This window comes from Pagrus pagrus (assembly GCF_965226575.1).
Source record: "Pagrus pagrus genome assembly, chromosome: 11".
NCBI classification, from domain to species: Eukaryota; Metazoa; Chordata; class Actinopteri; order Spariformes; family Sparidae; genus Pagrus; species Pagrus pagrus.
This window is the reverse complement of record NC_140195.1, coordinates 13,547,167-13,574,815: the sequence shown is the minus strand read 5'-3', so window position 1 is coordinate 13,574,815 and position 27,649 is coordinate 13,547,167. Positions and strand designations below refer to the sequence as shown.

The window sequence follows — 27,649 nt, the reverse complement described above, 5'->3', positions numbered from 1 at the left end:
TCAAATCTGGTAATTAGTCAGGTCAAACCACAGTATGATTTACTTTTACTTTTGATACTTGAGTGGATTTAATATCATTACTATTTTGGGGGACTTTTACCATGTTAATACTTTAACATAATATCTTAATCTTCACTCAAAAATGATTTTAGGATACTTTTTACAGCAGGTATTTTTTTAAATTGTAAAGGGCTTGTTCTTGTTCTTTTAAGGGTCATTTTACAGGCTAATTATAAAATAGTAATATAATACTGTATACTGCATACCGTTGAACCATATTTTCTGAGTTTCACATTTAAAATAGTTGCCAGACCTGTGCAACAACCCTGTTAACAAGCAATGAAGTGCAGAAAAAGGATCCACAAGCCAGTTTCTATTTTCAAACATTTATTGTGAATAAACAGTTTATTCGTTCTCCTCGCTCCTGAGCCTGGCGTTGGGGTTGGTGATCTTGATGGCCAGCTGAGCTGCCCTCTCCACGATCAGCTTCCTGTTTTTGGAGGACACGTTGTGGGCGATCTCAGCGCAGTGAGTCCTAGAGACAGAGGAGAAACATTAGTACAAAAATATTCTTTGTTTGCAGAAACAACTCAAGAATGTTTTGCTGTATAGTACAGATTCAAATATATAGTTAATCAACAATCGTGTTGTAAACATTCTTCTAAATAGGGCCCACACAGCCACAACGACAATTACTTGCCAAAACATGCTAGTAAGGCGAGTCATGACAGTGTGACAAACAAAAGTGACACTACACAATGTGACAATGGTCAAGCACCCAACCTACTCATTATGCAACCAATGATTAATACTGAGGATGATGATTACAAAAGGAGTCACTACATGTGACTGAAAACTACAGAAAGGAAAACCTTGAGATGGTTTCTCAAGTTTCCCACTCGTCCAAACAAGCAATTATAAAAAAGGTGGAGGAACAGACTACCATCAATACTGCACGTTATCTGAACTACTGATAGGACAACATCAGTTAAACTCAAAATCAATACCACCAAATCTGAAATCAACTGGATTAGGTTTGGCTTTTCTTTGACTTGAGACGATTAGATTTAGCTTATTGTATTGTGGCTAAACAGTAAGATGTGATTAACCACACCAGCATATCTAAGCTATTTATGTGCTCAATAACAGTGACTGGCTGCTCAAATTGCGACTAGAAAAGTCCAAAATATGTCCCTTGAAAGACATATCTGGTTTTAGATTAACAGGTGGGAGCGTGTTAGAACAACCAGCTGGATGAGTTTTATCTAGCGGGCACACCTTGCACATGTTTAAACTTAAACCTTTTGAATCATTTATCCATCCTTTACCTTGTAGCAAACTACTTCAAACAATCTGAAAAACAAATCATTTCAACCCAGTCTAACATTTGCTCGACTTTGATGAATTGCTATTTTGTAAATCTAAAGTCAGTCAGACTAAACTCTTTCAAATTAAGGAGGAAGCATCGGGGACCAAAATAGTCCCAACTCTTCCTTTTTTTAAATTAGCAGGATGCAACTGCAGCATTAAAGAAAGGTGTGCTTTAAGCTGTGCTTGGCTCTAGCTTATTTAACAGGTGTACAATGATCGCATGCTCGCCCCACCACTGTTCCACTGTGTTATTCAAACTTTTATTTTCTGGTTAAATTAAACTGAAAATGAAAACATCCCAACATTAAGCCTCCATCTATTCACAAACCTTTGAATTAAGTGATCAACACCAGATTATTAGTTTTCTACAGTTCACAGAAAGAATGACTGACAATCTGAAGTGAGACTCCTTAACATAAATTCTTTAAAAGTGATTTGTGCAACAGATTGCATCAGTGTCACCCAAATGATGATGGCTGTTATGAACTGCACTCTAACACTGAGCGCTACAGTCTCTGGATGGACAAATTGATTTGAAGTCGCAGCTTGGAGGGAAGCCAGCCTTTCAAATAGATCCAACTGACGTTGAACTTCCTCATACAAGTTCCTACTTTTATTGTACAAGCCAATTATCTGTCACACGAGACTCAGCAAGCATCCCCAATTCTGACTGTTCCCATCAAATATCAGTGCTGGACATTTACAGATACATTGTCAGAGTCGATTTTAAACTTCTGCACATGGGGCTTTTGATATGTGGTTTGAGAATTAAATTAAATGCTTTTTAAAAGACAATGTAAGCAAATGTAAGTAGAAAGTTATGGGGTATATATGTGTGGTCCCATGCAAAGGCACGATTATTAGAGCGAGTTAGTTAATCTTCATGTTGCCAACAGGTACGTGCAAGTATAGAGTAAAGAGACAGTATTGGGTTCAATAGTAAGTTTAAAGATTTGTAAGATCATAAATATGGACTGTCATGCAGAGGGACTCATTTTCATAAAAAGAAATTACAGGATAGATAAATTAAAATGGATAAAATGTGTCAAGACGCACAACTTCCAAGATTATTCATTGACTTTTAATACTTAGTATATATATTTAATATAAAATTCAAGACATTTAAGAATTAAACGGACATGCAAACTACATGTAATGAATCCTAAATGGACTTATGTCACACAGTTATGACAGAAAACACCAGTTGAAGCTTTGATGTCTGTCAGTTCACCCTGAGGGTGTACAGAGATGTTGGTGCTCTTATTTGCTGAAGTTTTTGAGAACTGGGACTTCTGTCGCCACCTCAATACTAGACTAGAGGTAAATGGACTCTTATGGTGCCATGGCACTGATAGACTGCATCTGAAAACTCCAAAACAGTAACATCACCTAACTGTAACAATGTCTCCTTTAGTCAGGAAAGGCAGTCAATCCATACATTTGAAATGTATGAAATATTAAATGGATATCTTCTAAGAAAGCTTTAGTCAAACATATTTGCTCTTCAATTCCATTCAGTAGCCACAAAAGTCTCAGCAGGCATCTCAAAATCTCTGCAAAAATAGCACACCTTGCACAAGTCTGACACCATTAAGTTTGATATGTAGTGTAAAGTAATCTACATAAACAACTTACTTGTTGCTCATCATCAGGACCTCGAGCTCCTTGACATTGTGGACCAGGAACTTCTTGAAGCCAGTGGGCAGCATGTACTTGGTCTTCTTGTTGCTACCATAACCAATGTTTGGCATCAGCATCTGCCCCTTGAACCTCCTGCGCACCCTGTTGTCAATACCTCTGGGCTTACGCCAGTTTTTCTGTTGGAGATATGAAAACATTCAAGGATTAGTTCAACCTTTTAGATAAAAGCAGGGTACTGAACCTGCTGAAGATGTAGCATGTCATACTGCCTCTTACCGCAATCTTGACATATCGGTCAGACTGGTGGCGGATGAACTTCTTTGTCCGCTTCTTGACAATCTTGGGTTTTGTGAGGGGCCTGATGGCTGCCATGGTGACTGAGGACAGAAAAATAAAAGCTCAGTTACAACCAAATAGGCATGATTGTGTCAGCTTCAAGGTTGCAGCTTTACACCACAACGTGCTACATGCTAATAGCAAATTAATAGCAAACTACTATCCACAGGTGAGCAAACAACTGTTTCTGTACCTGCACCTAGTTAAAGGCCGCATTTATTGACAGCACATGCTTTAAATGACTGAACTATTACCAAGCCTGCGACTAACAAGTATACACGGTTTGTGTTGAGTGAGCCTCCAGGTAAGCGTGTTAGCCAACGTCAGCTAGCTAGCTAGCGATGCAGTCAATGTTTAGCTAGCTTGATAGCCATGCTACTCTACCAGAAACACTCAGCTCCAACAGTATGATATGTACAAATACATAATTTCTACATGTCTAAAGTTGGCAACTGCTGGTTGTTATTTCACATCGTCTGTCTGCCCGCCACGCTGTACAGCGGGCCTTTACTCAATACTGCAACTCCATTTCACGGGGAGAGCGCTAGCAAGCAGTGAATCACTTTCAGAGCAGCACCTCGTTTCAGAAAGAGTCATTAAAGAGGGTTTTATATGATAAAATGGTCAATTTCATCTAACATCTATAGAGTGGACGTCTATGATTGATAAACCATAACAAGATGGTCAAATAACGCCATAAATTGCGCGGATGAACATAGATTGTATGGACTCACCCGCCGATGTAAATCCAAAAGGGACTTCGGCAACGGCGGAAGGAAAGAAAAGGACTTCCGTGAGGGTCGCAAAGGCTTATGGGTAGTGTATTTCATCAGAGTACGATCAGACAACAGTACTTTAAGGTACTTCTTGTGCACCGGAATTTCCAGTTGTTTCTCAAAACATGTTTGATAAAACAAGACGAACCTCGTAGTGTTTGTTGTCGACTGACAGTTAATGTTTTATTATGATGTTTTAAGCCGTGTGCAAAGCTGAACCCCTCCCGTCCTCATTTGTTTTCTGTTCATGAAAGATTTGTGCGCACTTCCTTTATGAGGAGGGGGTCCGGACTTAGCAGCACTGTACAGTATCTCTCAGTGCAACAACAAAATAAGAAAAAACACCATAAATTTATATTGTGTTCCTTTTTTTTTTAAGAAGAGGAGGCGGGAGCTGACTGACTGACATGCTGCCCAGCGGGGTGGGGAGTGATATAAGGTAAATGATTTGTTTTGAGTCACATGATGGTTTGGTTATCGTATAAAGACTCGGACGGGTTGTATTTCCTTGTTTGGTACTTTTGACATGGAGCACCGGCCTTTATTGAGGTGAGCTTCGCCTCTTATGTGGATTTTACTCCAAACTTGGCGTTTTGTTTTCCACTAAACTTTCCTTAACTTTCGTTTTCCGTTACTTTCAGCCCCCAGAACACGTATGGAGTCGCAAATCCCGGTTATGTCCCAGCAGCGGCGGGGGTACCAGGTAAGACCCATGAAGGTTTTTTAATTTTTTAAACCTTTCATTCTGAGCCGTGTTGTTTTTTCGTGGATTTAATGAAAAAAACCCACTAACAGTGCTTTCAACACGCTTCCGTTGAGCCGCAAGTACGCACTTTTGAGTGACGTCATCTTGACGTGCGGTTATCTGAGGCTGCTGACACCGCGGTGAGCGCTGGCTGTGGAGGGATGTGTGTGTACGGTTCCCCCTTTTTTTAGTTATAGTGATCGTTTAGTGGACTAAACGCGTGTGAGTGTGTGTGTGAGTGTGTGTGTGTGTGTGTGTGAGTGTGTAGTGTATCTATAAAACGTCTCAAAATGGATAACACGGAGGGACAAGGTAAGTCACACCCGATACGATATGTATGTTCAGGTGTTGTCATGTAGGAACATGTTGGGGACCCAAGAATTCATCTGGATTTATTGTAAAGATGACAGGATGCTCATGAGAGCCACCAGCTGTTGCTGTTTGTTTGTGTAACGCAGTAAAACTTGACAAGATTTAAGCTGTAAAAGTCTTCATCCACACACACATGACTGAACTGGTTCTTCTGGTTTCTTCTAGCAATGTTCGCCCCACCCGCTGCAGATTCCCTGGGCCCCAGCGCTCCTCCGGCCAGCATGTTTGACAACATGCCTGGCTATGAGGGAACGGTGGCAGGAGGAGGAGGTACAGTATGTAGTAGGCTGTGGTTGCGTGGATAAATGTTTCCTCCTGAATGAAATCATTTTGATTGACATTATTTTCACTGTCACACTAGCAATTCACAACAACACACAAGAATGGTACAAATAACACTATTTACAAATATATGTATTCATATTCATTCCTTCGCTCCACCTGTTAACAACATTTTCAAGATGGACCCACATCAAGTCCTGGGAACAATATTTGGGTGCCTGGTTCTTTTCAAACAACTCGTTGTTCCATCGAAGAGTTCAACAATCCTTAATTGTTTTAAGATCCTCAAGACAAAAGCTGAATCAGCCACAGACCACGTCTGTTTTGCTACTGCTGTGTTTCTGTCCTCAATATTTTGCGGTCTAGTACAATACCACTGCAAACTACAACCTCAGCATTAAACATACAATTAGATAAATGCCTCTCCAACATCGTCATTAAAACTTTATATTAAATGTAGTGTAAATTCAGAATCTTTGGCTGAGCTGTTGCGTTTGATTTAACAGGTTTACCTTTAATAAAGTGGCCACTGAGTGGACATACATTAGGAATGATTGCTCTTTGCATAAAGAAATAAATCAGTACAGATAACTTCCAAATCTTCTGTAGGTGGATATCTTCCCCCTCCGATGCCTGCATACCCGGCTCCTCAGCCTACACCGGGACCTGAGCAGCCACATTGGAAGTGAGGCTCGATCTCTGTTTCCTTGTACTTTCACCCAACTGCTAAGGATATTACAAAACATTTCCTGTAATGCAATTTAGGGTTAATGCAATCCAAGCACTTCATGCACTGAGTAAACTCACACTTCCTCTTAAAAGATTTCCTTGCATGACTTTTCTTTATCCCACTCCCTCACCGCTGACAGTATCCCATCTATAAGTGAAGACACTGCCCGGGACGCTTTTGCCCTGTTTGCCTCCAGCAAGTGCTGCTACAGCTCAGCACCAGCAAAGGATGGTGTGATCACCGGCATGGAGGCCTTCAATACCTACAGGGTAAGAGGCGCTCTATTCATGTGTGCATGTTTGGGAAGCCTCTGAGTTCACCTCCACGTTTACTGGAGGATTAACCAAAGTAAATGACTATAGATCATTTAATATCACCAGATAGAAGAAGAACATGAATCTTGTTTGTTTTCTCCCCGCCTGCTTTGTTTTAGTACCGCCTGGAAACCTTCACCGAATCAAGATCTACAGAGTGGAGTCACGAGCCATACCATGGTACTGTGTTGTTACTCTGTGCATCAGTTTATAAGTTCTTTGTCTTACTGATAATCTAACATGTTGATTTATCTGGATCAGGCCAGCCAGTGGATGCCTACGCCCAGACACCTCCGGGACCTTGGGATATTCCTGCTCAAGCTCCCAGTTTTTTTATGGATGGCAAACAGACTATGAAGGTTCCCTACACATCATCCATGAAGGTAAAATATAAAACATGTGTTTGGAAGAGAAAAAGCTCTCATAAATGCTTTTACAGATTTTTACAGATGATATATTTTATACACAGCCCTGCCACGTTTGTGTAGGAATGGGGAGAAAACCTTGCAAAGACTGTGCCGGTGCTGGTAATGTAAGTCATCTCCACAGACTTTATGGAAAAGATTTCTTTAAATCTTAAGCGAGATCATCTGATCATCTGATTTATTTTCTTGCTCCATTCAGAAAGTTTGTTGGGTGTGCAATGGATCTGGTTACCGCCACGGAGAGGATCGATGCAACCACTGCAGTGGCAGAGGGAGGGAAAAGTAAGTGTTACCCGTTCTACTTCAGTACAGTTGACAAGGTCAGTACAGTTTGTGCTTCTCCTAAAAGATACAGATAGTTATTAAACATTATTCTGTTTGTAGTTGCAGCCACTGTCACGGACAAGGATCGAAGCAATGTGACACGTGTCGTGGAAAACAGCAGCTTCTGGTCTACATCAACCTCAGTGTGAAATGGTGCTACTTCCTTAATATTGTTCATCTTTCAACAATGTCTTATGGTCTTTCTTTATCTGAAGGTCATCGACATTTATTGTTATTTTATACTTTTAATTAGCGTGTAACAGTTGTAAAATTAAAGCGCATAAACTTTTTTATGCATGTTTTCAGGACCAACCACTCTGAAGACTATGTCGTGGAGCAGTCGAGCGGACTGCAGGTTGACAATCTCAGCAAGGTGTCTGGAAAGGAGCTTTTCAGAGACTCTCAGTACATGGTAAGTTTCTCACTTTCTCAGGGGGCACAACATAACAGGAATGGGTAAATTCATACATAGAACATGCAGATTGCTTAGATTTGGTGACTTATTAGACTACGTTAATCCTGCATGCTTTTCACTGGTGCATTTGTTCCTTCACCTGAATATCTATACAACAGGCTTACAGACGGTGAATACAGGCTGCATTTCAGTCAAGTTGCAATAAAGTCAACGGTCTTCACAGCTCACATAACACCTTTGCTTGTGCTTTGCCATGTAAACTGTGATCTGAAGCAACATGTGGTTGACCACATAGGAACATCATGGTTGATCGCTCTCTGTGATGGGTGACTGCAACTTCTGCTACTGACACGCTTTTTCCACTATGCAGCACGTGTACTGTGTCGACGCTGTGTTAGGCCTAATTACATTGACTTTATATTCAGAGGTCAAAACTGTTAGTATAAAAATCCTTATTTGCATCCCTCACCCAACACAACTTTTGTTGTCTTGCTTGTAGGGTTGTAGCAATATACCAGTTTCAAGGTATATCGTGGTACGAACGTTTACGATTATCATACCATGTATATTTTCTTATCTACGGTATTAAATTCTTCCTTTCATTCCATTAAGGGTCATTGTTATTGATCACCACAATTATAATAATTGTATAATGCTGTGAAACTGTGAGATGGTTATCGTACCGTGAAAATCTCTTGCTTGCACAACCCTTCCTGCTTGATCACTCAACCAGTAAATGAGCTTCATCAACAGTGATGGTAATTCAGCACCGATTCATATTTTCCTGATAACCCTGTGCAGGTGTACCCAGTGATGGGCTTCCCGGACCCCGTAGTGGTGAATGCTTCACAGCGCCTTGTCAATGAACACCAGGGAAAATACTCCCAGACATCACGCATTCTACAACAGGTACTATTTAGATATACAATGATAACATTTTGTTGATGTTTGTTGATAAGCTGTCAAATAAATGCAGTGGAGTAAAAAGTAGTAGTTTGCCTACAACATGAAATAGAGTTTCAGTATAAAGTAAAGACACAAGTTTGGTACAAGTACGACAAAATTGGACAGTAGAGTACCTGAGTAAATGTAGTTTATCCACCACTGGTTAATGGATAAGAAAGCTTAGTTTTGTGTTTGTGTATCATGCTCACATCTGCTCTGTTTGTCTGCAGCGTCAAACCATAGAGCTGATCCCCGTCACCAAGGTGACCTACACATGGAAAGGGAAATCACACCTTTACTTCGTTTACGGCAATGAGTTCAAAGTTAATGCAGATAATTATCCCGCTACCTGCTGCTGTACTGTAATGTAATTGCAGTGTCTGTGTATGAAGGTTTTTACTTTCCAGACCATCAGATGGCTAAATCACTGGGAGTTTTTTCTGACATATGGGAGATTTTGACCTTATTAAAGTGTAATGTTCAGAAGTTAAACGAGGCATTTCACCTATGAACTTAAAGAACACAAAAAAGTATGTTTACCTTTGACTAACTGCTAAAAGATTATTAATGCTTATAAAGGCATTTTTATTGTCACGTGCCGTTTGTATACTGCACCACAGAAAATAATTGCTTACTGAAATTATATAAACCATAATCATACTCTAGTCCCTGAATTCTGAACCTTTCTCTTTCTACATGACAGCAGTAAGTTTTTGTCATCTGTAAAAAAACAACAACTAAAAACTAAACTGTATTTTTTTGCACCATGATACTTTTTATATTACTAATGTATATTTGAACCTATCCATTTGCTCTCACGGCTACAGTAATTGTTTTATGTAAATGTAAATCTTTTATGAAATGTGTATTATCTTGAAAGACCAAAATGTGGAACACGTGCTTTGCAATGACTCAGTTATTAAAATAAAAATGGTATTTCGCAATGTTTTGCTGTTGAGTCGTTACGTCATTAAAAGTGGACCGTCGCTTGCATGATGACGTGTGGAACGTGTTCGCCATAATGATAATAAACCGTGAACACAAAGCTACAATAAAGCAAATTCAGCTTTGGCTGTGAAACGGTGATCGATACGTAGACACTCAGCTGGAAGTGATCGAGTTTGGACTGAGAGCGGTGGATACGAGTCTCGGTCAATCTGCTTAAACGGGAGAAGAACTGAGCGGAACAACGAGGTAAAGTTAGCATGCTAGCTAAGTAGCCAGGTTTACCTGTGAGGCTGCAAGCTAGTACCTCAGTGCTGGGCTTACATGTACAGGCAGGTTTGAGTATGCATTGCATCTGAAGCAATATCCCACACGTGTCTGGACAGCTCAGGCTTAATGTGAACTAAAGCACTGGGCATTCAGAATACGTTTATCGCTAGCAAGCTAAATATACCAGCTTCCTTGTTTAGCCACAGGCTAGCTAACGTTAGCCAAATATCGCAACAGGCAGTGTCTCGAGTTTGTTACAGTGAGTATCAGCAGTGAGTGAATATAGGGAAACACACAGTGTTGGAGCAGACATTGCGGTCCCCAATAAAATCAGAAAAGATGCTAAGATATGTTACTCTGAATGCTAACTTGTAAAGTCATAGTCTGCGTGTTTGACAGTTGTTGTCCCTGGAGGGGCTGCTGCACCTGCACACACAAACAAACACACGCACGCACGCACTCAGACGTTTGAGAAGCGACAGAGCGAAACTGCTGCTTCGCTCTTTGTTCAGCCGACCTTAGCGATATATATATATATATATATTTATATCTACACAGACAAACTAAATGAAAAAGCAACATAAATGATTTATATCATATCCTCTCATGTTGTGTTTTGATGATGTTGGAGAAGAGGACCATCTAACACAAACTACCATAGATGTTTAGTTGGGTTGAGATTTGGTGACTGTTAAAGCCAAAGGAATGCAATCAATGTATTTTCTCACTAAACTATTCAGTGAGCTCTCATGTCCAGTGGGTGGAGGCATATTCATCCTGCAAGAAAGCACCTCCATCAGGATAGAAAGGTTTTATCACAGGGTAAAGGTGATCACTCAAAACAACTTTGTATTGATTTGCAGTGAGCCTTCCCTCTAAATGCACCCAGTGGACCCAGACCATAAACAGAGCCATCAGATTCCATCACTGTAGGCGGCATTAAGTCCTGTACTGATCTCTTATCGAGAATATGATGAAGGATCTGACTCCATATCATGTTTCGCCACGTCTCCGCAGAAGAATTAACTCTCAAATGTGCATTCACCTTTGTAACGAGTGGTTTATGCACTGCAACCCTATTATAATATCTCTCTCTATGTAATTGCTGACTGACCGTTCTGGCTGACTCAGTCTGATCACATCCTGCGTTGGCATAAGATATCGCACAAACATCGAAGTCATCAAATGTGCACTGTCAACCACAATTTCTGACCCTTTTTATCGAAGTCTTTTCCACGGATCTAAATGCAGATGTCACTTTGCTAATTGTTCCTATTGAAACAGTAGCCTGTTAAGCTGTCTTTGTGGCTGAAACCAAAATAAGATCTTTTCCTCGTGCCATCTTGATACAAAATCAGAATCAAACAGAATCAAAGCTATGTGAAAGCATCTGCGTTGGTTTATGTTTCTGCACTCATTCATTCATTCAAGTTTTTCCTTTGAATTTGTCACCTGTCTGTACATGTTACAGTCATGCCTGGCTGTGTTTCCTGTGGTTTCGTGTAACAGTGAGTCACAACATCCAGCAGCATACTTTGCTACAGCCCTCTGGAGCTGCAGATACATTTGGGCTGAATTGTAAAGAATGTATTAAATGGCGAAACGAATGAATATTAAGCACGTGCCATCTTGACAGGCTGCGCTATGGCGTCGGCATCTGCCAGTGTGGACTCCAAGGCAGAGCTGACTGCTCTACTGGAACAGTGGGAGAGGGAGCAACAAGGCAGCACACAAGAGCTGGTTAACATCCTCACCAAGTCAGTGGTCACGCCTCTTGTTTTGATGAGAAGTTAGCTTCACATGTTGTGGTCTGCTGGGCGTGACTTAAAGATGGTAAATGTGTTGTTGTGCTTTAACTTTGAAGGATCTCCGAGCTTGTTGAGAAGGAGACGGAGGAGTACCACAAAGCGGACCCAGACCCTTTCGACGATCGACATCCTGGTATGAAAAGAAAACATAGAAAAACAGAAGAAATAGTGGCAAGATTAATGGGGATTTTAAATGTTGTGTTTGTTTTTGACATTTCCCTCTCGGCCACTAGGGAGAGCTGATCCTGAATGTGTGTTGGGGCACCTGCTCAAGATCCTCTTCAAGAATGATGACTTCATGAACACGGTGAGAGTGGAGACTGTTTTCAGACAAAATAAAGGGCAACTTTTAATGTGAGTCACAAGGTGATTTATGTTTTTTTTCTGTTTACTTTGCAGCTGGTGAATAGCTATGTGATGACCAGCAGAGAATTTTCCCTCAATGCAGCAGCTTGCCGCCTGCTTCAGAATATCATGCCTGGATTGGAGACAGCTGTTGTCTTTCAGGAGAAGGTGGGTTATTTCAGACTTTATGATAACGGCAAAACCCCGATTCCAAAAAAAAAGACAACATTCCTGCTGAGCTGTTAACAAGGCTAATGAAAATATATATCCCTCTGATATTCCCATTTACATGCAGCTGTGCCTACTCCGATTAACCTCCCCGTTGTGAAATTTGTGCATATTCTACAACCTGTTGATATCCTCCTTCTGACCAGAAATGTGGGATTCTCTTTTGCGCATGCATCCCTCCCCTAGCCGCGCATATTGTTGTCAAGGCAACGCACAGAGCTGACTGTTAATGGACAAAGATAGTAAAAACCACTAATCAGAGGCATGATCTGAATGTGCCGTTTACATGGCCAAAGAATGCTCCTAAAACCGGAATGATATCCAACATATCTTTATCCGAAAATGCTTCATATTGGAATACAGCCTATTTTAAAATATCAAAACAGATCAAGCCATTTCCATGACCCATGTCATATTCTGAATAAAAGTGGAATATGGTCACAGCTTCGGCTGGCAACATTATACTTTTGTGTTTAACATTCTGACGTACATTATCAAGTCAACCATCACAACAACAAAGAGAAAAGCTGCATTAGAGGAATCACTGCTGACTTTGGTATCAAAGCAGTTGAAATCGGAGTAGGAACAGAAAGTAAAGACAGGATACTCGGATAGGTTTTGTGGAAAAACAGGTCCTGAAGAAAGATTTGGAATCCGCGTTATCAGTGAATCAATGTTGCTGATTAACAACCCCATCTGATTCAGTTAACCGGACACACCATCAGTATCTAAAAATGTCATTTTTGTTTGTTGAGTCATAGTCCAGCCCGCGAGTTTGTTACACTTTGACCACAGCTCTGTGACAGTTGACGTGAGGACATAGATAAACTGTTACCTGCCTCTTTTTTTAAAGTCACAAAGTCTTTTAAAGGTTCATGTGAAAAAGTGAATCATGACTAAAAAAATCTACAGTATCAAATCTTTTCTTTAAACTGCGCATGTGATCTTGTGATGGAAGCCATCATATACGATTTGTCCAAAAAGTGAGAATAGGTCCGGGTAACTACACTATTCAATGTTTTTCTGATTAAGAATATCGCCACAGACCTGTCAAGGTAACTACTTTTGTTGGATGATATGTTGTCCCAGAAATAATTGATATACTGATATAATGCTAATATTAAAGCATACAATGCATGTATACCCTTTCAAAGAGCAATAAACTTTATTTATTTAAATAAAACCATACAACAATATATCAATAAATTGAAAGATACGTACAATAAGTCAGGAACGTGATCATCATGACTGATCTGTCTTTCCATATTTTTGTTTCTACACTTATATTCACCATTTCCATGTGTTTGTCCTCCTCAGGAGGGCATAGTTGAAAGGCTGTTTAAGTGGGCTCAGGAGGCAGAGCAGCCCCTCAGAATCTATGCCACAGGCTTGTTGGCCGGCGCTATGGAGAACCAGGACATCGCAGCCAACTACAGGGAGGAGAACTCTGTTTTGGTCAGTTGTGGATTTCTGCTGTCTCAAATGTCAGTTTTATTTCAATGAAGATAGTGATCTACAAGGTAGCATAACAGCTAATAAAACTGTGCTATCCCACAAAGCATCAGGGCAATTTGCTCCTCGTCAGTGATTGGTGTGAAGGAGCAACTTTCCGTCAACTTGTTTTTTCATCTCAATCTGACAGGTGCCTTTGATGCTTCATCGGCTGCGTGAGCTTCAGGATAAGGATGCTGAGAACAAAAGGGAAATCAAACGGCCAAGCCCCAGGAAGACTCTGAGTGAGCCTCTGCTACCTTTGGACGAGGAGACCATTGACGGAGGCTTTGAAGAGACGCCCTTCGCACCGGGCAGAAACGGAGGTGAAAGAGAGGGGGCGGGGCCGGAAGAGGACGGCGGAATACCTCTCTCGACCATCGAGCCTGAAAACGAGCTTTCGTTCCGTCTCAGCTCTCCTCATAAGACGAGCAGCCGCGCCAACTCGGCTGTAAAGACCATGATGAAGCCCATGTCTGCCCCGGGTTTGCTAACACACCAAAGCATATCTGATGGCAGCAGTTACCTAAGGAGGAAGGCAGAGAGGGAGAGTGGCAGGACCTCGAAACACAAGCTGAATTTCTCTTTGCCAGAGCCAGAGAGGAACTTCAGTGAGCTTTCCAACAGCAGCTGGTCTGAGATGAGCCCCTGGGTGATTGGCAACAACTATCATCTGTACCCTTTGACCCCAGAGATCGAGCAGAGGCTCATCCTGCAGTATCTCACACCTCTGGGAGAGTATCAGGAGGTGTGTCTGTGCTTTGTTTATCATTTTCTGAAATATGTATTCCTCTTGTCTTGTCACAGAGTCTCCAGCAGATGTCAGTCTCCCTTAATTATGATTAATGAAATTATTCTATTCTCAGTCTATGAAAAAGCTGTTTTGAAGGCACAAACAGGATTTTTATGTTATGTTCTAGCAACTAGTCATTAAAAAGGGTCCATAGTAAAGCCAATTTACGTGTTCTTGATGCTTTTACTCGCAGCTGCTGGCGGTGTTCATGCAGATGGGCGCTCGTGAGCTGCTCATGCATTATATGGATCTAAAGCAGACCAATGACGTGCAGCTCACCTTTGAGGCTCTTAAGGTAAACGCGTGTCCTCTGTAGTCGACCGTACATGTTGCCGTAACATGAGGTCAAGCCTTTTAGTCTTATTTCTCTACTTTTTCTCTCTTCTCACAGTACCTGGCATCACTGCTGCTACATAAAAAGTTTGCTGCCGAGTTTGTGGCTCACGGAGGAGTTCAGAAGCTGCTGGAAATCCCCAGGCCGTCTATGTCTGCCACTGGAGTGTCTCTGTGCCTCTACTACCTTGCCTATAATCAGGACGCCATGGAAAGGGTACAGAACTGACACACGTCATGCAAATGCACAATGAATGAATGAATGAATGCTGGAGAATTGTCAGAATTGTGCCAGCGAAACGTTTCTTGCAGCTTTACGTGTAGTGTATGTGGCAAAGAAAAGATGATGGTATATTAGCAATGTGTCATTATATTGCATTGTGCTATGTGAGATATTATCTGAGATGGTAATATTGTGATATATCTCAAAAGTTGTCTTTAACTGAACCTAACAACGATTTATAATTTAGTGAGTGAAAGGAGAGATATTAAGCTCATTTTCATCATAATTTTATTTTGGGTTACTACTAGAATAAGTTTACATGTCTTAGGGTGTCTGTCTGAAGTGCTCTGTTTTAGCTCCTGTCTCTTTAAAGCCCCTCCCCCCGAATACCCAGTCTCCTCTGATTGGTCAGCGCACACATGCCTCAGCCCTCACCGCTAACAACAACAGAGCAGCTGTGCTAAATCGATTCTTACGTGCAGAACTGAGCTGCCAGCATAAATTATTCAAATGTGTGACATAGTGACGTAGTGTGATGTCACAAAGTCACAGAAATAACAGCAGGACTACTGGCGAGGCATTTCAGGAGTGGTGTTTTCTGTGGGAGAGAGTAACTTCTGTTGGTGCGGATTAAATTTATCTAAAACTATCAACAGAATGTGAAGGAATAACAGTGTTGATGTGCATGCTAACCAGCTAGCCCCTACCAGTCCCCTTCCAAATCTTTGGTGCTAGCATTGTAAACACCAACAGTCCTCACTGCTCCGAGCTCCCAGTCCAAACTGCTAGCTGCACGACAAACTGAGCTTACTAGCTAACAACAGCTACAGTTAGCAGTTATTCTTTTGATATACTGCCCCCTATTTGTTTTGAGTATGAGCATTTTTGGTCATCTTTCTCACTTTATAGACTGTCTTTCCAAAGCAATCCTTCATCATCATACTGTATACAACAGAAATGTTATCACTTTGGGCTTCATCTCTGTATGAAAAGTGCTATATAGATAATTATATAACTTCACAAAATCATCTTTACATTAATATTTAGGTATACTTTCTCAGTATTACATGGCTCCAGTCGCAGTGCTCATTTGCATTCACTGGTGTGTCCTCTTCTCTCAAGGTGTGCATGCTGCCCCACTCCATCCTGTCAGATGTGGTTGGTTACACGCTGTGGCTGCTGGAGTGCTCACATGCGTCCGGCTGCTGCCACGCCACCATGTTCTTCTCCATCTCCTTCTCTTTCCGTGCCGTCCTGGAGCTCTTCGACAAGCAGGACGGGCTCCGACGCCTCGTCAATCTGGTAGGACAAACCACATGCGATCCTGACCGTAACCATGGAAACTCAACCATGAAAATACAATTTATTTCAAGAACTGATAAATTGAGCAGTCGGTACAGCATCACAACACAACAGACGTAGTTTGTGCTAATATGTGAAATGATCTGACTGTTTCCAGATTAGCACACTGGAGATCCTGAACCCGGAGGACCAGGGAGCACGGCTGAGTGATGATGAGATTTTCTCCAGCAGGCAGACAGCCAAGCACACCTGCATGGCCCTGCGCAGGTACTTCGAGGCCCATCTGGCAATCAAGGTGGAGCAGGTGAAGCAGTCCCTGCAGCGCACAGAGGGGGGCGCCCCCATTCACTCTCAGCCATACTATAAGGTACGCAGAGGACAAAGGATGAGGGACATTTGTGTTATATAGATGTCATATTTCATTGCGCTGTTTATGCTTTAGTTGTTAATAGAGTTTCCATTCTTTTTCGCCAGGCGGTCAGCTACAGTCGCGAGCAGGTGGTGGAAATGATGGAGTTTCTTATAGAGTACGGTCCACTACGACTTTACTGGGAACCAGCAGAGGTCTTTCACAAGCTATCTTGTGTCCAGCTCCTCCTGCAGCTCATTTCCATCGCCTGTGACTGGAGGACCTACTATGGCAGGTATAGTAGGGGTCATTCTGATCGATTACCTTTCCCTGTTTTACATTTTGTTAAGACCAGCTCCCCCTTCCATACATCAAATGACTTGTGATGTTGTGATTATTTTTCCCCTATTCCCTGCAGGAGCGATACCGTGCGTTACGCCCTTGACATCCTGAGTATCCTCACAGTTGTTCCAAAGACGCAGCTGTTGTTGTCTGAGGCTGTCGCTGTGCTCGATGAGGGAGGATCTACTGTTTCCACTGTTGGTAGGTCTTATCAGAACGTTAGTGTAAGTAGTTGTCAGGCACTCCTGAAAGGTGGTTTAGAAATATCTTTATCTCTTCCTTAAGTGTTGTTGTTGTTTTATATAAGATACAATGTAAAAATGCTTGTATACAACCAATTGTCAGTAATACATTCAAGCAAATGTGTCCATTGTGCACTGGTTCAGTGCTTTTTGTAAATGTAGTGCAATAAAAATTAAAATAAGTATTGATTTCCACAGAAAGTAATAACATGCGGTAGCTTTGTGTTTTGATCTTTGTTTATCTCATAACGACTGTGTTCCCGGCCCTGCTGAGAGATGGCGCAGCTCCAAGTGTTATTTTCCTGCAAGGTTTTTCATTTAATTGTTTGGGTTTTTTTTTTTTTCCTCTCAGGAATGAGTATAGTCCTGGCAGTGGCAGAGGGAGAGGTTTTCGTAAACGATGCCGAGATTCAGAAGTCCGCTCTGCAGGTCGCCATCAACTGCGTCTGTGCTCCCGACAAACGCATGTCCAGCATTGGCAAGTTCATCGCCGGCACCCCCCGCCGCCGCCTGCCTCAGCAGACCAAAGCCAGCGAGAGTGTGCTCACTAAGATGTGGAACGTGGTGCAGTCTAACAATGGCATCAAGGTACAGTTAAATTATACCAGCCACCAAAGCCTGAGTGATTGTTATTTATTCAAGGCTGTGCTAAAAACTCTTTTAAGTGCCGACAAAAGACAAGTTTATAGTCTTTTTTGTCAGTCTGTAAGAATGTTTAAAGATGTGGCGTAAGCTGAAATTTCTGGACGTATTTGGGCGTTGTGACAGGTGGCAAATGGACTTGATTTAATGTAGTCGCTTTATCTTGGGAACATTGCACACTTTTACACACACACGTCCTCTGTACACTGTATTCACTGGAGCTACCATGAAAGGTGCAGTAGAGATAGAGTTCAGTGTGTCACTTAAGGACTGTGGCAACAATTGAAGCTTTCATGCCCCAATAGAAGGATGCTGAGTCTCTAATTACTCTGGGTTTGGTGATGTGAAAATTGCATTTTCGGGGTCACATAATCTGTCCACGGACAAGCAAACATATTAACACCTGACAGAGTTCTCAAAGCTTCTTCTGTGGTAGTTCCTCTTAGAGTGTGGCTCGGGCCGCATTTTTCTGTCCGACTCCTGACCCCAAAACCTGACCTTAACTCGACAAGCAGTAGGTCTATCACTTACTATCCGTTATCCTTATTTTTACACTATTCATGAAAAGAACTTGAAAGCGACAAATCCATTGATGTGACCGAACCTCACCCAACCATAACCTGCACATCATTTTTCATTTTTCATTTCCTGCTATAGGACCACATTTGACATGATGACACACACACAGTTCTGTCAGCCAGTGTTTTTAACTTCCATTCTGCGTCTGTCGTCCAGGTGCTGCTGTCCCTGCTGACGGTGAAGATGCCCATTACAGATGCCGATCAGATCCGAGCTCTCGCCTGCAAAGCTCTGGTGGGTCTGTCTCGCTCCAGCTCCGTCAGACAGATCATCAGCAAGCTGCCGCTGTTCAGCAGCGGACACATCCAGCAGCTCATGAAGGAGCCGGTGCTCCAGGACAAACGCAGCGAACATGTCAAGTTTTGTAAGTTTGCGGCTGAGCTCATTGAAAGGATCTCTGGGAAACCGTTGCTGATCGGTACAGACGTGTCTCTGGCGTGGCTGCAGAGGGCCAGTGTGGTCGCTCAATCCAGGATCTCCTTCCCTGAGAAAGAGCTGCTGCTGCTCATTAGGAACCACCTTGTGGCCAAAGGCCTTCACGACACAGCCACCACACTCACCAAGGAGGCAGAGCTCCCGATGGCATGTCTGTCTCATTCAACACATTCGCCCTCTACTTTTCCTCCTGTCGCTCCCCCCCTACCTGCCCCCCCTGGTTCTACTATACCCCGCACTCCACGGCTGGCCAATGGTGTTGGGTCAAGACTCGGAAACCATCCCTCTCATTCATCCACCCCAGGATCCAGCAATCCACAAACACGTCCCTCGACATCACAACCTGCGGGGTCCTCTTCTGCTGCTTTCCCCTCAACGTCTGTCCCCCACTGTAGCAACGGTTCCCCACTGACTGGACGAATCGTTTTCTCTCGCGAACGGCAAATGGCTTGCGCTGCAGTGAGCTGCAAGAAACCTCGGGTGCTGAGACAGAAGTCTGACCACGGGGCCTTCAGCCAGAGTCCGGCCATGAAGAAGCAGTTCGACAGGCACCTGCCCTCCCCCCCTGCGTTAGACAGCATCATCACAGAGTACCTGAGGGAACAGCATTCACGCTGCAAGAACCCTGTGGCAACGTGCCCGCCTTTCTCTCTCTTCACCCCCCATCAATGCCCCGAGCCCAAACAGAGACGCCAAGCACCCATCAACTTTACATCCCGACACACACGGAGAGTCGTATATCCTAAATACGGAGGAGTGGACGGAGGCTGCTTTGACAGACATCTTATCTTCAGCAGGTAGGTAGCTTTCTTACATTCATGCCTCCTTGACCGAATGTCCTCCTTCCACAACCATTCCTCTACATTCTTTATTTCTCCCGTTCCCCAGGTTCCGTCCCATCTCGGTGTTCAGGGAGGCAGACGAGGACGAGAGCGGATTCATGTGTTGTGCCTTCTCAGCTCGCGAGCGGTTCCTGATGCTCGGGACGTGCACGGGGCAGCTCAAGCTATACAATGTGTTTACAGGCCAGGAGGAAGCTAGCTACAGCTGTCACAGCTCAGCCATCACTCACCTGGAGCCCTCACGGGTCTGTAGAGGAAACTACTTGAATATCAACAATTGCATGCCGTGTTTTGCTGTTGTTGCTGAATGTAGTCTTACTGGTCCTCTTACATGTAAGATACTTAAAGTCCCCCTATGTTGAAAATGTGTTTATGTGTTACTTTACATGAATATTTGATTTTTGCTTGGAAAACAAATCGTGTAACTTGTGGAGACGTGAAGCCTCCAGTGCTTTTCAGTGAAGTAGGAGACATTTTACCCCCTGCATTTAACTTTGTACATGACAAATATTTGCATATTCAGATTTCATTTTTTGTGATTTGAAGTCTAGAAAATCCACATCAGACACAAATTATTCCACACAGAGTATGTTTATACATCTTAAAACATGTATGGTGAGGATTTTTAACCGTCGTGTTTTATATTTTTAGGATGGTTCTTTGCTCTTAACGTCAGCCTCTTGGAATTACCCTCTGTCTGCTCTGTGGGGCATGAAATCAGTCTTCATCATGAAGTAAGTGATGTTTAACAAATACTCATCAAATGCATCGATTTGAAAAATGTGTAGTGCAGAATTACCAGAAAGCGCGTACGGCACGACTGCGATCTGACAACAGAGTTAGTATCGATCAACAGTTGAATTAAGCCACTCTGTGATCCCGCTGCCTCCATGTATGTGATTTTCTCTGCCGCTTTATGCTGTCGAAAGAGGGAGCTGCCGAAAGGAGATAGAGACATGCTGTTTAATTATGCACACTAACGGCCTTAGGGCTGAAGCTTCAGTTCATGGGACACAAGCACTTGGCTTCATTCATCTGCACACTTTAAGCCAAGGCAATACTGAGACTCTGCAGATGGATTCAGATTTGTTCTACAGTGTCTTAAAGCACCTTTTAAACTCGGCTTCTGTACTCGAACTGCCTCTGTGGTTTTGATTAAATGTTGAGACATTGCTCTTGTTGTCTTCAGGCATTCCTTTCCAGGCGACCATTATGTGGAGTTTAGTAAGCTTTCACAAGACCGAGTCATCGGGACTAAGGAACACATAGCACGAGTACGTATGTCTGCGTTTTTTTAACCTGATCATATGAAATTAAATGGGACGGCGAATGCTCACGTTCTGCTCTGCTCTTTGCCAGATTTATGACATCCAGACGGGTCAGTTAACTCAAACCCTCAACAACCCAGACCTGGCCAACAACTACAAGAGGAACTGTGCCACCTTCAACCCAACAGACGACCTGGTGCTGAATGACGGCGTGCTGTGGGATGTGCGCACGGCTCAGGCCATCCACAAGTTTGACAAGTTCAACATGAACATCAGCGGCGTGTTCCATCCAAATGGCATGGAGGTCATCGTCAACACGGAAATCGTATCCTTGAGACTTCAGCGTCTACAGCCATGTTAGCAGCTCTGAGAGGCTGTACTGAGCTAAATGCATCAGCATGCTAACATCCACACAATGACACAGCTATGAGTGTGGGTGTCACCGCTGATTTCCCGAATCAATTCCAATCTGGTTTTTAATATCCTGATTTGATTCAATTCCTGATGAATTGAATGGGATATATTATGTTGTCAGCATGTAATTGAAAAACAGGGTTTTTTTTAAGGGGCTCTGTGAAACTTCCTTGTCCTACTGGAAGCCAGGTCATTACTTTATGTTAGCGGACTCCATTTCTGAACGAATGTTAGCTGCTTTAGCTCTCTTTTAGCAGAGCGGTGAGAGGCTCTAAGATGAGCCACTCGAGAGCGTGTTTAAAGTCACATCAGTGTGATCTGAGGCTGGCCCGAGATGAAAAGTTAAGGGATCACCAAAGTTTAATTTACCTGGAAGGGGATATGAATGTTTGTCAAGACATTTCACTAAACACCACCTCCACCTGAGTCAGTAGGATTTATCTGCAATATCTCAGATTTAAATTTAAAGCCAGTGGTTGTTGAGATATTTTCGTTCTGGAGCGATGTCTGACAGATTTTTCCATCCTTTTAGAGCCATTAAGCTTGCAGAGCTAAAAATTTAATTTATGCCCTTTTTCCAGAGTTTTTGGCAGGACATTGAGTGCTTACATTCTTGTAGAATAAGTGGTTAAAATATATCTATACGTTTCAAAATCTATCTATACGTCTCTGGTCATGTAAACCTTACTGTGAAAAAAATGTTACAGCATTTAAGAGTCCTACAAACAATCTTTAACATTGCACCTAAGTAATGACTCCACATTAGAATGTTCCATTTATCTGAAAAATAAATATAGATCAGTGTTTAAATTAGTGGTCGCTCCAATGATGGGATGACTATTGAGCTTTTATTTCAGTGCTTAACATTAAATATTTATTGCACTGAAAATTGATTTTACCACCCTGGGGATGGTTTTAATAGCTCTGTAATTAAGTTTGAAGCAGATTTAGTTGATACAAATGAAAAAGACTGTAATGGTCCTTAGTTGGCATTTCAGTGGGATCTGCGGACCTTCCACCTCCTCCACACAGTTCCTGCTCTGGACCAGTGCAGGATAGTCTTCAACAACAACGGCACCGTCATCTACGGAGGTAAATAGAGAGGCTGCTGCATGATGGGTAATGTGCTGCGTCTGGCATCGTGCCCACAACTCGCTCCACAGTCGGTGCGAGTGTGTGAAAGGTGCGGTTGAGTGAAAGTCTGGTAATTATGAAGCAAAGTGAGCACTTGTGTATTTGAGGAGAGGTGTGAATAGAGCCTGTCAAGGTGTGTGTGCCACAGTCGCTCAGAGCCATATGGGCAGGAGGTTCAGTGTTGGAGCGGCAACAGAGAGAACCAGCTGGTTCACGCCACCCCACAGGAAGAGCCATGGGCGTGTCGTAATGGCTCTGCCCAGACAACGGCCAGTCGATCCTCTCAGGAGCCCAGGGCACGGCTTAGCAGCTCGCTGTGCACAGTTTTTATTTACTCTCTCACTCATACTGTGGCTCTTTGCTTTGTTGCAGCAATGTTGCAGGCTGATGACGAAGACGACATGATGGAGATGCAGATGAAAAGTCCATTCGGTTCATCGTTCAGGACATTTAATGCAACAGACTACAAACCAATTGGTACGGCATCCTGCCCGCACCGCCCTCTCACTGATCTTATCTCCTCGTCTTTGTGATACTTAAGATGTTTTGCCCGTTTTGTCCCACTTCATGTTAATTAGTTTAGTTTTTACCATGTTATTAACTTCCGACGCGTTCTTTGCTCTCTTCTCAGCCACGATTGATGTCAAGAGGAATATATTTGACCTTTGCACCGATACCAAAGACTGCTACTTGGCTGTGATCGAGGTAAATTCTTGTCTAATGAGGTTTTAGAATATTTTGTGCTCAAGGTTGTTATAATTCTGTTAATTCTACTTTTATATCGATAAAATATCAAAAGAATGCAACTTCTTTTTCCTCTTGCCTCTCCTGTAGAACCAAGACTCTGTTAACACTGACACAGTGTGCAGGCTGTATGAAGTTGGTCGGCAAAGACTTGCAGAGGAAGAGGAGGAGGATGAAGAGGATCAGGTTGTTAATTTGTTTCTTTTTATTAATTTGGATTTTGCAGTGCGTATTTGGTTCCTTTAGGCAGAGATTAAAAACTATTACTTACCTTTTTTTGTTAGGAGGATGATGATCAGGAAGAAGATGACGACGACGACGAGGATTCAGATGATGATGTTGATACAGATCCCCTTATCGCCGAGCTAGAGAACGAGAACGGCGGAGAGGATGAGGATGACGAAGAGGATGACGATGGCAATGATGAATTCTCTCCCTCCGATGAAGAGGTGGCACGGCTTCTCGGAGAGGACGTCGACGTCGTGGATGAAGACGACGACGATGACAACGATGACGATGACTCTGATAACGACGATGTTGATCTGGATGATGGCGACAATGGTGAGTTGTGCTTCTTATAAAATCTTACAATGTTGTTAAGTTAAAATGTCCTAAATATGTATTTTTGACTTCCATTATTATTTTGTAATTATTTGTTTGTATTATCTGGGCCTTTTTTAAAATTTCACTTCAGATGATTTGACACAAGTCAGGATTTTTCAGTTCTTAGAAGCTGGTTCAAGATTTATCAACAGGTACCATCAGAGCAACAAGTCCTGAAACCCAAACCGGCAAAAGTTCAAACTTATTCACAGTTAGTTTTTAAAAGGTAAACCCTATACAGACACAAATGACTCTTTTCCTTAAAAGGACGGTGATTTAAGATTAAAAAAAAAAAACAATGAAACCAAAAAACCTCCTGAAGTAGCTTGGGATCATGGGAGTCGTTGTCTTCATTGTTAAACAACATTGCCGATAAAAATCTGTTGGACATGATGGAGGCAGAAACCTTCACAGATGAGTGTATTGACGATTTATTTACTTTATTACGTTAAGTCACATTTGCCGACTTCGTTCCCCACACTGATGTGTCATCTGATGTTTCACCAAAAGTTGGAGCATGATGCGACTACATGAAACCTGCTGTTACCTTGACTAAAATGACCAATTTCTGTGGGTTTGAAACATTACTGGAAACATTTGGGATAAAGTCAGTGCACATCTCAACAAAATCTATGACGAAGCTCATTTTTACCTTTGTTACATTTTAGTGAGGAATTGTTAACATATTATATCTTTAATTAGTTCAATATGAGAATCAACCCAAAAACAGAAATATCTGAATTCAACTAAAACTTGAATGTTGACAACGGGACATTTTCTTGTGATGTTACGATGTCGTTTTGTCATTTGAGCGGTAAGATTCATGAAGTATACTTGATCATCAATACAGACTGTAATAGATAGATAGATAGATAGATAGATAGATAAAAAAGTCAGTCATGTCTAAATTGGAATAATCGTACAAACTAAAACTAAATTATTTTGTGCACACAGACATGATGTACTGACGCCTGTCCATGGAATTTAATCTGTTTAAGCTCAAACACAACATCAGTCATCATAACTGTATTGTGTGAACTGGAGAACACTTTGATGAGCCCGATGTACAGTAGAACAAAATAACAATGGCAGCGATAATGCTAGAACACATAAAATGAGACTTTTGTCCATGAATCTATTTCCCAATTGCATGCTGGGAGGCTTTCCAGCACACCTACCTCATGTAAGTGCAATTGTATAATAGCGCACAATTATGTATATGAATACTTAAAAAGGCTTTAACTCTCTACTCGAGAGTGGAGTGCACTGTTATTGAAAATCTATCAGGGTTTTAATAACCACCTAGCTGGATGAGGAATAACAGGATCTTTCAGCCTGATAACAGCATGTTAGCCTCAATAAGTTAAGCTGCATTTGAAGAATGGGGCCCTGATCTGAAGTCTCAGGTTAATGATGCAACGAGGCTGATGTTTGGTCTACTTTCCGTGCTTTCATGCTTGTCTGGTCACTGTGAAGAAATGTTGTCCTCCCAGTGGAATTTAAAAACTGCTGTCTTGCTTTTATTCCAGACGTTACAACAGAAATATGGACGTAGTGCTGTTTTACATTTTGCCAAAGCTGCTTTGTTTTTTGCTATTTTGGCAGTTTTACTGCTCACCCACTGACCTGTGAAGTCTCCCCTCATTTCTAAATCTGTACTTGTGTATCGCACACGCAGACAGCTCCGACAACTCTGACCTTGAGGATGACATCATCTTATCCCTGAATGAGTGAGGAGCCGTCGGCATCTGGGACCGAGGAAGCGGACAACATGTCAAGACTTCTGCCTCGTAGACATTCGAGCTGCAGAACAGGACGCAAGAAACCAGGATGATATCAGCAGATGAGGTGGGAGATAACTTGGAGCACTGCCAGCTTGAAACCGTAGGTGTCTGCACACCATTGAGACTCTGAGTGACAGGACCAAGAAAGAATAGTCTCATAGAGATGTAGGGGGGAAAAAACCATTGCACACAAATTGACTTAGTGGTGGGCAAAAATGATTGTATTTGATATAGTTTTATAAAACAAGTGGGTTTGATGATGAGCGAAATGGCGAGCATGTAGATGGAGTGAGGAAAAGTTTTATATTTTACCACATTTACGGCTCTTTAAATGAGCCTCTTCATTTGATATTGATTCAATCACTTTATAAGCCGCTGTTTGGTCACAGATTAGTGTTTGTAGGGGAAAAGGCTTACATTGCAGGGCTGTGCGTCTGTATTTGTGTGGCAAAGGATACAACGCTCTCTCAAGCTTGTATTTTTGCCACACCGCTGAGAATAATCACCAAAAAGTACTGAAGTATTGAAATAGGCAGCTAATGTAATGCACAAACACGTTGCCGATAGTTCATTAAGCATCACACCCACCTTCAGGTTTTACTTTCATCATAAACCGATGACCAAAATGCCACACACAGCAGTGCCATTTGTGAACATCGCCTTCTGATTTCATGATGTAAATAGGAAAATTAAATCAGCTATGTGCTCTTGAAGAAACCGTAACTAGTGTGGACACTGTAACAAACCTATTCACACCTGCTCACTGTCAGCACACGACATATGGAGGCTTCTACGACTCTCCACCATTGTGTTATTTTACGCCCCTATATTGTGCCATGCAAGGATTTGGGTTGAGTGGATGTTTGTTGAAAAGATTACAGGGTTTTGTGTTGTTGAGAATGGCACAAGTCCAATCACACAGTGAAAATGTAACGTAATGTTAGAAAATTGAGAATTAATCACATTGACTCTTGTTATGAACTGATGATGTAGTAAACCTCATCGCCTTGGAATAACATCTGATCTTGCTAAAGAGAGAGAATTGAGAAACTTTGGAAATAGATGTTGCTAAAATTCAGCAAAATGAATTTAAATTCAAGTTAATGTTTCCTCTGATGGTGTGATGGGAAGTTTCAGACTCTCAACATTGTGAAAACAAATGCCTTGTACTTGCACACTTTTTGAAAGCAGTGCAAATATTCATGATCTTTTTCTCATGTTTCTGCCTTGTATCTTTTCATTTTGCCTGTTTTCTTTTCCATAAGGAAACTTTTATGTTGACTTTCTTGAGACAGTTTATGTACAGCTTGTATGTATCTAAAGTATTTTTACTATAAATAAAGCTGCAAAATTAGTTCTGTGTGCTTCCTGATTGATGTTTGTGGGCATTATACATTTAATAAAATGTTATAGCGGGGGTATCTTACCTTTTTAAGGCAGAAAACAAGAGATATAACGTTATAACCTAAAAGCAAACATAAACACCAGCAACCTAATAAACAAGGGGGTACCACAAGGCTTTGTGCTTGGTCCCTTATTATTTAAGATCTACAGATATTGTTATTCCAACACTTTGCTCCTACCAGTTAGCCCTACCCCTCAGTTTTGCACGTTCACATCGAGGGGTAGGGTGTCCCGACTCTTTGGGTTTTTCAGAGGCACACTTCAAACCAAGTGTTATGAGAACTCTCGTTTGAAAGTATTATGGTCCATTTCTTTATAACAAGCATGACACATTCGCTGCTAGTTTGCTGATGTCTCAGTAGCTAACTAATAAGCCAGCTTGCTAATGTTACATTGTTATTTTGACATATGACGCCAGAAATTCAATTCCAGCTGTGAAGTTGCTGCACTTGG

General features: G+C 42.0%; 3 protein-coding genes across 6 annotated transcripts; 2 read left to right on the top strand and 1 right to left on the bottom strand.

The window, feature by feature from the left end:
- Positions 1–370: 370 nt before the first annotated feature.
- On the bottom strand, positions 371–4,231 carry rpl32 (ribosomal protein L32). Of its 2 annotated transcripts, none has more exons than XM_084365734.1 (4): positions 4,083–4,231; positions 3,289–3,389; positions 3,007–3,188; positions 371–535 (listed from the first exon to the last, which is right to left on the bottom strand). In XM_084365734.1, the coding sequence occupies exons 2-4, from the start codon at positions 3,382–3,384 to the stop codon at positions 406–408; spliced, it is 408 nt and encodes a 135-aa protein (XP_084221860.1). In that variant the 5' UTR covers positions 3,385–3,389; positions 4,083–4,231; the 3' UTR covers positions 371–405. The 2 variants fall into 2 exon arrangements, with proteins under 2 accessions (XP_084221860.1, XP_084221861.1); XM_084365735.1 differs by lacking the exon at positions 4,083–4,231 and adding an exon at positions 3,926–3,949.
- Positions 4,232–4,382: 151 nt separating this feature from the next.
- Positions 4,383–9,622, top strand: ssuh2rs1 (ssu-2 homolog, related sequence 1). 3 transcript variants are annotated; one of them, XM_084365731.1, is made up of 13 exons: positions 4,383–4,563; positions 4,766–4,827; positions 5,407–5,511; positions 6,133–6,208; positions 6,393–6,522; positions 6,687–6,747; positions 6,829–6,950; positions 7,037–7,099; positions 7,192–7,274; positions 7,377–7,469; positions 7,623–7,728; positions 8,533–8,640; positions 8,907–9,622. In XM_084365731.1, exons 1-13 carry the CDS (start codon positions 4,532–4,534, stop codon positions 9,045–9,047), a joined length of 1,182 nt encoding a protein of 393 aa, XP_084221857.1. In that variant the 5' UTR covers positions 4,383–4,531; the 3' UTR covers positions 9,048–9,622. The 3 variants fall into 3 exon arrangements, with proteins under 3 accessions (XP_084221857.1, XP_084221858.1, XP_084221859.1); XM_084365732.1 differs by lacking the exon at positions 4,383–4,563 and adding an exon at positions 4,564–4,673; XM_084365733.1 differs by lacking the exons at positions 4,383–4,563; positions 4,766–4,827 and adding an exon at positions 5,016–5,181.
- Positions 9,623–9,675: 53 nt separating this feature from the next.
- On the top strand, positions 9,676–27,146 carry dcaf1 (ddb1 and cul4 associated factor 1). Its single transcript, XM_084367704.1, has 25 exons — positions 9,676–9,870; positions 11,528–11,648; positions 11,756–11,832; positions 11,933–12,006; positions 12,099–12,212; positions 13,590–13,727; positions 13,915–14,511; positions 14,750–14,851; positions 14,948–15,106; positions 16,235–16,414; positions 16,572–16,781; positions 16,889–17,058; positions 17,182–17,306; positions 17,700–17,935; positions 18,725–19,800; positions 19,892–20,090; positions 20,497–20,579; positions 21,035–21,119; positions 21,205–21,438; positions 22,526–22,619; positions 23,034–23,138; positions 23,293–23,366; positions 23,496–23,591; positions 23,690–23,966; positions 25,687–27,146. Exons 2-25 carry the CDS (start codon positions 11,536–11,538, stop codon positions 25,740–25,742), a joined length of 4,674 nt encoding a protein of 1,557 aa, XP_084223830.1. The 5' UTR covers positions 9,676–9,870; positions 11,528–11,535; the 3' UTR covers positions 25,743–27,146.
- The last annotated feature ends 503 nt before the right edge of the window (positions 27,147–27,649 follow it).

What these genes read in the sequence shown, in the direction of transcription:
- rpl32 (XM_084365734.1), bottom strand. Translation starts at nt 3,384, where the DNA reads ATGGCAGCCATCAGGCCCCTCACAAAACCCAAGATTGTCAAGAAGCGG. An exon ending in ACCGATATGTCAAGATTGCG is followed by an intron (nt 3,189 to 3,288) that starts GTAAGAGGCAGT and finishes TATCTCCAACAG; the next exon opens with AAAAACTGGCGTAAGCCCAG. An exon ending in GTCCTGATGATGAGCAACAA is followed by an intron (nt 536 to 3,006) that starts GTAAGTTGTTTA and finishes CTCTGTCTCTAG; the next exon opens with GACTCACTGCGCTGAGATCG.
- ssuh2rs1 (XM_084365731.1), top strand. Translation starts at nt 4,532, where the DNA reads ATGCTGCCCAGCGGGGTGGGGAGTGATATAAG. An exon ending in GGGGTGGGGAGTGATATAAG is followed by an intron (nt 4,564 to 4,765) that starts GTAAATGATTTG and finishes CGTTACTTTCAG; the next exon opens with CCCCCAGAACACGTATGGAG. An exon ending in CCTGAGCAGCCACATTGGAA is followed by an intron (nt 6,209 to 6,392) that starts GTGAGGCTCGAT and finishes CACCGCTGACAG; the next exon opens with TATCCCATCTATAAGTGAAG.
- dcaf1 (XM_084367704.1), top strand. Translation starts at nt 11,536, where the DNA reads ATGGCGTCGGCATCTGCCAGTGTGGACTCCAAGGCAGAGCTGACTGCT. An exon ending in TTTCGACGATCGACATCCTG is followed by an intron (nt 11,833 to 11,932) that starts GTATGAAAAGAA and finishes CTCGGCCACTAG; the next exon opens with GGAGAGCTGATCCTGAATGT. An exon ending in AAATCAGTCTTCATCATGAA is followed by an intron (nt 20,580 to 21,034) that starts GTAAGTGATGTT and finishes TGTTGTCTTCAG; the next exon opens with GCATTCCTTTCCAGGCGACC.